Below are 9139 nucleotides of genomic sequence, written 5' to 3'. Positions count from 1 at the left end.
TTGCACATCTCTGTTGCTTGTGGGGCTCGCACACAAGAATTTCACTCGCATGTGCTGTGCCAGTGTGCCTGCACATGTGATGTGACAATAAAAGTGATTTGATTTGATTTGACAAATGTCTTTGTGCTGGGAGTAAATAAGTAAGGTGCTGCATTCATTTAAAGAAAAGAGTTCTGGGTGATATGGGCACCAATAGATCACAACAAAGAGGCGAGATACCTCAATCGTGTTCAAACATTTGATCACTCAGCATGTATTTAATTTGCATGAATGTGATCTCTTTGCTGTGCTGCTTAGAAATGGTGGTGACTCTTAAAGGGGAGCCAGTGAGAGTCGATAACGAATCAAATCGATATGTGATGTCCATAATGGAATTAAATCACTAAACTCTTACCACTGCCCATTCCTATTTACAGCATATGACATCTGTATATGTATATGATATCTGCCCTGTGTAAACTAGTATTCGACAGCATTAGTGTCTTGGGGAAAATAAGCTTACCTGCATTTTTTAAAAAAGTTACTTGAGAAATATGGTCATGGTCCTGATAATAAAGGTTTGCTTTTCGCACTGTAATTGTGTCACAAGTCTGCATTTAGGTCTAGAAACCTACTTAGAACAACACACGACAAAGACTGATGTAGTGATCGGTCAAACAGATTTTTCTTTTCTTCAGCTTTTATACGTTTGACGCATGACCATGTTCAGTCTCCACTCAAAGAAAAGCTGTAATTTTGATATTTCGGGCATTTACTGATACTTGTTCTTTTGTTCCATGCAAACAACCTGATTATAGAGTATAGTATAAACATACTCAAAGACATCTTTATCACTTGCACAGCACACTGATTTTTTAAAAAAAAGAAAAGTAAAATACCCATTTAAAACTGGGTATATCTGGGCACCTAGTCGGAATTAATTGTAATTTAAGGCAAATGTTGTTTTCTTTGTTGAATAGCAGCAAAACCTTTGGCCATGGCTTTACAGAAATGTTGTGTGTGACACTATTTCCTTCATCATCTGCAGAGACAGGCCCTGGCAAGCTGCTCTCTTTTTTCCTGCATCCAAGAAGGAAAATCTTTTAGTTAACCGTTATAGCTTTAGCCATGTATAGGCTGATAAAAATGAGATGTTCCTGTGGATCTTTGTTTGTTAAAGTCACAATCAAGACAGTTTTAAAGAGCTCAGCTGACAATGGCAAAGACATTAGCACAAGCCACAGTACCTCAATCAAATCTTCATAGAACATGTAGAGGAGATTTGAATAAGTCTGCTTCTTTTCCCACCAGCCATTCACATGGTCATACCACGATCCAAAAGCCCCTGTAGCCACAAAACAATACACAGAGGAATTTTTACACACAAAATGAGATGACATTGTTTTTCCTGGAACCTGAAACTACACTGGACTCACTGTTTCCCTCCATGAATTCCTGTAGAAAGGTGCTCCAGTCTCCTGGTTCTGGCTGAAGGCTGTTCATCCGGTCAAAGTGAAAATAGGACACCGCGTTGTCCTTTGCATTACGGGCCACATAGATTATCTACAGAAAGACACAACACTAAATTCTAATCTGTGGGTTTCATTAATGTATATGCATAAGTTCATGACTTTTACCCTGCAGTCCTGCTCCCAGAAAGACTTTGGTACAAACTGGACAGGAAGGTGGGTTTTAATGAGACGAGGAGTGGTGGGAAGTTGTTCTGCCAAGTCTGTGCCTGAATGATAAGAAAGGGTTTGTTTGCAACTGATTAAAAGGTTCTTTTAGACCATATGTCAATAATACTAATGGCCTGAATAATGTAGATGTTTTAAATAACCTGACATGTTTGCACACTGACAAACTGCTGGCTCTTAGAAAGCCACTGAATAAAGGGCTATTTTAGCAGCTGCTTCTTAAGCATGTGAAACAGAAACATCCAATAATAGATCAAACAGGTTGAACCTGTTTCACAACAGTTTCTGGGAATTGGTATAACGGCTGCCCTTTAATATTTTTGTTTAAGTATATAGCCAAAATGAAATTGACTTTGAGCTTTTTGTTTTGGTGTAATACGATAGCATAAAATAGGATTTAACCTGAAGGTATGGGAGGTACACAGAACTCCAGGAAGGGAACTCTTTCATGAATAGGGATGGTTGTCTGACGGTCTGGACCCATATCGCTAAAATACAGAAGATCTAAGATGTAAGAGACCCATGTAGTTCCTGAGATAAAACAAACAAACATATCAATAGATACTGGTTAGCAAGATACGTCGATCTATTTTTCTTCGTGAAAAAATACTGCAGAGCTCTTACACATCATTACCTGCTTTAGGGTACGTAGCAATAAGAATATCATCTGGTCTCGCTTTGAAGTTCTGAATGTTGTCCCAGTCATCAGTGAAAATGTTGATCATGGGGACTCCATGGAAGTCGAACAGTTCTGGCCGAGGTGGTGCTGCCATCTGTGAGAATTGCTTGTTTGTAAAATCCAAGTGTCAGTCACATCAGATTACATGTGCACCCATCTATCCACAGTGTTGGAGAGTAACGGAATACATGTACCGCCGTTACGTATTTAAAATACAAAATATGAGTAACTGTATTCCGTTACAGTTACCGTTTAAAAAGGTGGTATTCAGAATACAGTTACTTTGTTGAAATAAATGGATTACACTGGGGTACTTTCCTGTTTCATATTGTCGCGGGTCAGGACTGTTTGGGTTTTGTTTGACAGCTACCTGTTATTCCAGGCGGCAGGGTTACGGTTGCCATGGTTACAGGGTGACGCTCTCTCTCTGTGTGTTTCCTGGGTGAGAGAGCGCCTTTTCGTTGTTGTTGTTGTTGTTCTAAGCTAACAGGCAGAATGCTACAAGCATAGCTCTAAAGAATGTAGCATCATGGGCAGTGTAGTCCGTGCTGCAGGGAGAATGGACTGCCATACACGTTATGGGTCTGTGAGCGAGGGAGGGAGAGAAAGGGGAGTGGAAAGGTACGTGTTGTCATCGAGGAAAAACGGGAGCTGGAAGCATGTAAATATAATAATAACCACTGCAGCCAAGAAGAGAGCCTGACGAGCCCAGTTGTAAGTAAGCTATTAAGACTCGACTGTACGCTGTGTTCGTGTTTTCCTCCGAAACAATAAGTTCCGTTGGAGCAGCCTTTCAACGCCTCTCTCTGTCTCTCGCAAGCAAAGTTGACCCACACAACAAAGTAAAGCTATTTTTCGGCTACGAGCCGACAGGGACCCCGCCGTATTAGTCAGAGGTCCCTTTACTACAGTTCGGAGTCGCGGACCTTCAGTAATAGTAATAAATCACACAGCAATAGTACATTCACGTTGTTGTAAAAAGCATGATAATATATTAAGTAATCCAAAGTATTCAGAATACGTTACTGTCATTGAGTAACGTAACGGAATACGTTACAGAATACATTTTGGGGCATGTATTCTGTATTCTGTAATGGAATACATTTTAAAAGTAACCTTCCCAACACTGTCTATCCACTACTCTACTCATCCAATTCAGGGTTAGAGTTGGGCTGCAGCATATCCTAGTATAGGGCAAGAGGTCAGTTAGAGATTTAGAGATTTAAGTATTTATTGTCATTGTCAGAGAACAATGAAATTGCGTTTGGGGCTTCCGTACAACAACAAAAAATACCCCTTAAAACCCAAGTCTAAATATTTACCCCAGTGTGACTCCAGTGCAATAAGACAATCCTTAGCAACAACATAAGAACATGACAAGTAATGTTCATAAGAAATTCGGGAGGGGGAAAGAGAATAAAGATATGGCCCTGGACAGGCTGCTAGTCTGTCACAGAGAGGCAGAAAAACATTTACACCTACAGCCAATTTAGAATCACCAGTTCACACGGCCAGATGGTGGAGTCAAACTCACGACCTTCTTGTTGTGAGTCACCAGTGGTAAAAACCACACTGACACACCCTGTTAAATCTAAAATCACATTTTAAAGAACTTAATTTAAAACCTTCTCCTGGCTGGTAGGAGCTTCCCATGATGCACTGAGCATTTCTTTTGCATTCACACATCATTCTTGATTTCATACAACACTGTTGCATTTAATAATAGTAATTACTAAACTCTGGCTCTCTCTCCCAAAGCATGGCTTTTGTCCTGCCTCTCTTCCTTTTTTCTGAAATGTTTCTATATGAAGTGAACTGTTATTCAATTGAATGACTTGAACATTTGTTGTCTATCAGTGAAACTAAACTTAAAAGCAGAAGTCAGAAAAATATAATTCTTCCTGTTGACGAATGAAAAGTGAAGCACATTATTAAACGTCCACATCTAACAGTTTAGCATATTTGCATTAATAAATATAGTTTAAAGAACTCCACACTCACCGTACTGAGTAGTATTTCTTGTACTTGGCTCGGATCTGGATCTTCCACAAGTCTCTTTGTCACTTAACGTTCGCTGCAAAATACTGCATCATTTCCTGATATGTGTTGTAGTTTTGGTGCCCAGCCTCTCTGTCCCTCCCTCCCTTTCCCTGTGTGTGAGAGAGAGAGATAGAGAGCATGGCTTACCTTTCTGCTGAATGGCGGGAGGTGTGTCTTCTCACCTGTTTGCCAATTGTGAGATTGATACACCACCGCTCGGTTGGTCTGCGTCTCTTCGCCTTGATCAAATTCTCACTCTAAACTGCTTCTCTGCTGCTGGGTCCTCCACAGGGTCCTCCCCCATTTAGTAATTGTGATACGCTGGACTGCACAGACTACATTGCACTCCTACATTCATACTGATTGTGACTGCCAAACATGAATACAGTCAGATGAGCTAGGTTAAAGACTTTTATTCAAAATTGCCAGCAAAAATGACCAACGGGCAAAATAAGCGGTTTGGTTCTTTGTGTTCTTTGCTTCTTATGGATTAAATGACTTAATTAAGTGACTGGAATAAATAAAGGGCACCAACCCTTTTTGTCTTTACTTTAAGAGTATCGTTTTAATAGTTTAACATTTATGTTTCCACTGGTGGAGATATTCACCAAGTGGAGGACTGTAAGTATCAAAGGGTCTTTTTAACAAGTGACGGCTGGAGGATTATGGGCAGATGGATTTGGACCGTGGCTGCAATGATCCAGATGATGCAATTGTCTGTTCTGGTAAAGAGAAAGCTGAATATAAAAGCAAAACTGTCAATTTAGAAGTTCACTACATCACTACCCTCACCTATCATTGTAAACTCTAGGGGGTGCCTGAAAGAATGTGATCTCAGATACAAGCAGCAGAAATATGCTTTCTACAAAAGGTGGCTGGCTCTTCCTTACAGATAGCGTGAGAAGTTCAGTCATCCAAGATGGGCTCAGATTGAGCTGCTACTCCTCTGCATTGAAATAAGCCATTTGAGGTAGTTTGGGCATCTGACAAAGGGCCTCCTGGACACCTCTTTTGTGAGATTTTTGTGTCCCACCGGGCTGAGGCCCAGGGAAGACCCAGGGCATGCTGGAGGGATTAAGTCTTTCAGCTAGCCTGGGAACATTTCTGCGTTCCAGCTCATTAATGCAGTGTGCTCCACTGATAAGATGGAGGAGATGGGGATAGGGAAGTCTGGGCTTCTCTGTTCAGAGGCTGACCCACAACCTGAACCAGGGATTGGATGGAACAGAAACAGAAAATGGATGGATTAATGAAACATGCACACTGGTATTCAGTTTCATTTCTGTGTAGCCCTTCATAACATGGAGATAACCTTTAAGGGTTTTTTACAGAAAAATCACAGCTACGACACGTCTCATTTTTGAGTTTCTGTTTTAAAATGCCTCTGGTAGAAACTCACCTTGCCATTATACCCTTTGACACCAGCAAGAAGAGGTGGCATAAACAGACATTCTTTACTTAAGTACAAGTACAGATGCTAGTTTTTAAAAAAATACTCTAATAAAAGTACTGATTCAACTTCTTTACTCAAGTAAAAGTAAAAGAAATAGAGGTTCTGAAATGTACTCAAAGTAAGTGTCAGGCGGTCGCTGTGTGGAGCGAGAGAAGAGAGGGCAGGGCTCACGGGTTGGTGAAGGATGTGGACGATCTTTATTATTATTAATAAACATCGTCCACAGCCATATTTTTATATTTATTATAAAGGCAGAATGGATACAACATGAGATGAACTGATTGACTGAAGGGCTGGCGGAACTAAAAACACACACCTGGGATTGACGATGACAAGTCAAGCAACTGAGGAAAAGTGAGTTCTTAAATACTCAGTGGATAATAATGGATAATGATTATGATTAAAAACAGGTAAGAACACAGCTGAACTGAATCTGACTCATCACACACAGGAAGTGGAACAGAAAATAATGCACACACACTGAGGATTACATACTAAAAGAGAAAAACGTGAAAACTAAACAGTGACAAAGTCCAAAACTGAGAACACTGGGTCAATGACCCAGGAACACCGACAGTAAGAAAGTAAAGGTAGCTCCTTTTACTTTCTTGCTACGAGCAGTTATGCAAAGCAACCTGAGCCTTGTCCCACATTAATGTGATAATAAATAATATTAACAGATGGAAATGCAAACTTTATTTTAATTATTCTAATAAGTGTACTCAGCTTGATTGAGTTAATTAGAACATGAGCAGAGAAAAAGAAGGAACACAAAGGACTATATTTTCTGTTGCTACATTGTAGAGGGAGACTTTGCCTCTAAACAGGAAAATGTGCACAGTCAGGGGTTTATGTGGATTCAGTAGGTGGTTAAGCAAATCATGATTCCCAGTAATTTCTACTGAGAGCTCTGCTGCTTATCCTGGCTGATGTCCATCCTCTACACCAGTGGGTCTGTGAAGGTTCTCAGTCATCCAGGTCATCGTAGTCAAAGGAGCTTGCAAAGAAAAGTGTCTGGACTTCTTTAAGTTACTTGAAGACGTTTCACCTCTCATCCGAGAAGCTTCTTCAGTTCTAAGGTCAAATGGTGGAGAGTCCCAGATATAAACCTAGTTCACCAGGGAAAACACAAAGGACAACTGTCTGCCTTTCCTGGACTGCGCTGTGCACATTGAAGAGAACGGCAACCTCAACATCGAAGTTTACCGGAAGCCCACACACACGGACCAGTACCTCCTCTTTGACTCCCATCACCCTCTGGAACACAAACTTGGAGTAATTAGGACCCTACACCACCGGGCAGAACATGTTCCCTCTAAGCCTGAAGGGAAAAGAAGGAACACACACATGTAAAGGAAGCACTCAAAACGTGCGGCTATCCTAAATGGGCGTTCTTAAAGTCAGCAAAGAGGCACAGAAAAGAAGACCAGACACCAGCGAGGGAGGATAAGAAGGACAGACGCAACAACATTGTCATCCCCTATGTAGCCGGTGTATCAGAAAAACTCAGGAGAGTTTTCTCCAAGCACGACATCCCGGTGTATTTCAGACCCAGCAACACACAACACATTTACGACACCAACTCTCTGCCATCTATAATCCAGTTTTGAGATCCCTTCCCAGACGCCTTAACGCCCACTCACATCCTGGGCCATCTGATCTCAGGAATTCACATGATAAGGTGGGGCCAGGTTTCACAATGAGCTCACCCGAAACTCTGGCTGATTGGGGCCCGCACCCAATTTCACACCTTGGCTCAGGCGATTAGAGGATCATCAGGGGGTCCTTTTGTCCCTCTGTGGGGGGAAACTCCCACTAGGTTTATATCTGGGACTCTCCACCATTTGACCTTAGAACTGAAGAAGCTTCTCGGATGAGAGGTGAAACGTCTTCAAGTAACTTAAAGAAGTCCAGACGCTTTTCTTTGCAAGCTCCTTTGACCTCTACACCAGTGGTTCCCAAACGTCGAGGACTTTAAGGGCAGTATCATAGATCTGAAAAAGACTGCAATGGGCTAAAAGACCATCAGCCAGAAGTTTGGTTAGAAAATGACAATTGCGACAATTTTGCAATTATTCAAAAAAAAAAAAGAAAAAAAAAAAGAAACATAAAATATGAAATGGCCAGCGGCCACAATCAGTATGGTTAAATGGTTATGCCAACAAGGATTTTTCATAATTATCAGTTAATGAAAACCCAAAGTGCTTGGAAGTTTACAAAATGTGGAATAAATGTGCTCTTTAATGGGGTAAAATTAGTTCCAAAACCAAAATATCTAAGACACGCTTGTGACTATCTATCAATAAATAGACTTTATTAAGACACTACAGCTGGTGCAAGATGCTAGCAGGCAGGGGATACATGTAACGCCATAACCAAATGACCAGCATAGTACACAGAAACATTTATGTCAATTATGGCCTGAAAGTCCCGAGGTCAAAATGGGAGGGTCAAGAATGACTGAGCTGAGATCCTGCGGGACTTCCAGATATAGATGATGATGGAGATGAAGATGTGGAGGGTGAAGGTAGCGTCTCTAATAAATGAAACTAAAATAACAATAACAAAAACAAAGATCAATCAAATAAGCCAATATGGCAAAACCGTAATGATCCACTTGGCAATGTCAATCCATTGGGCATCTTTCTGGCCTTCAGACAGTAATTCTGATGGCTAAAGAACCAAAAGCGACAGGCGCAAAAAACAAACCAAAAAAAAAGAAAAAGATAAAAATTAGGTAGCAGCGGTCCTAGTGATAATTGGAGCACTAGGTGCAGTGACTCCCAAGCTAGGCTCCAGAAGATCCCTGGAACAACATTGGAGATCTCTGTCCAGAGGAGCACAGGAACAGCTAAGATACTGCGCAGGACCCTCAAGCTCCCAGAGCTCTAGTAGAGGAACCGAGTAAAAGATAGAAGGGAATTATTTAAACATATATATGTGTGTGAAGAACGGACCCAACACACAGTCTTAATGTGCTCAATCGAGGCTTTATTTTTTAACTCTCAGCAACTTATTCTGTTGTTTTGATACATCGTAAGCAAAAAACAGGCAAAAAAGCTGCTGGCAAAAAACCCCTCCAACTCGCTTGTCACTCTGCACAGTATATATATAGTGTCTGTTGCAATAAAGTGAGTGAAGCCAAACATGATGGCAGACTGCCACAGATCACTGCTGAGGAAAGAGGAGGCGTTCAGCTTCCTCATAGTTTCACACCTGCATGAAGCAGCCTCACCCTGACAGCTTCAAATCACTGTGTCAGCTGATCACTTCCTGTCCTGTGATTGGCTG

General features: G+C 41.2%; 2 protein-coding genes across 4 annotated transcripts in view; one reads left to right on the top strand and one right to left on the bottom strand.

Annotated features, from left to right (window-relative positions):
- The window catches only part of LOC102214492 (cytosolic sulfotransferase 3-like), a 7716-nt gene extending 3071 nt beyond the window's left edge, over positions 1-4645 (bottom strand). The window contains exons 1-7 of one of the 3 annotated variants that reach the window (XM_005754364.2): positions 4578-4645; positions 4357-4505; positions 2311-2461; positions 2079-2207; positions 1617-1717; positions 1416-1542; positions 1227-1324 (exon numbers count right to left, since the gene is read on the bottom strand). In XM_005754364.2, the coding sequence (XP_005754421.1) occupies positions 1227-1324; positions 1416-1542; positions 1617-1717; positions 2079-2207; positions 2311-2449 (594 nt within the window). In that variant the 5' untranslated portion in view covers positions 2450-2461; positions 4357-4505; positions 4578-4645. Of the gene's footprint in view, positions 1-1226; positions 1325-1415; positions 1543-1616; positions 1718-2078; positions 2208-2310; positions 2462-4356; positions 4506-4542 lie in introns of all 3 variants that reach the window. The other 2 variants (XM_005754363.1, XM_013907849.1) reach the window with 2 other exon arrangements.
- A 423-nt stretch (positions 4646-5068) lies between these two features.
- The window catches only part of LOC102214969 (uncharacterized), an 11531-nt gene continuing 7460 nt past the window's right edge, over positions 5069-9139 (top strand). The window contains exon 1 of the mRNA XM_005754365.1: positions 5069-5120. Within this exon, the coding sequence (XP_005754422.1) occupies positions 5069-5120 (52 nt within the window). The remainder of the gene's footprint in view (positions 5121-9139) is intronic.

Source organism: Pundamilia nyererei, unplaced genomic scaffold, assembly GCF_000239375.1.
Source record: "Pundamilia nyererei isolate P.nyererei 1_Seehausen unplaced genomic scaffold, PunNye1.0 scaffold00553, whole genome shotgun sequence".
In the NCBI taxonomy this organism is placed as follows: Eukaryota; Metazoa; Chordata; class Actinopteri; order Cichliformes; family Cichlidae; genus Pundamilia; species Pundamilia nyererei.
This window is presented reverse-complemented; position numbering and strand designations above follow the sequence as displayed.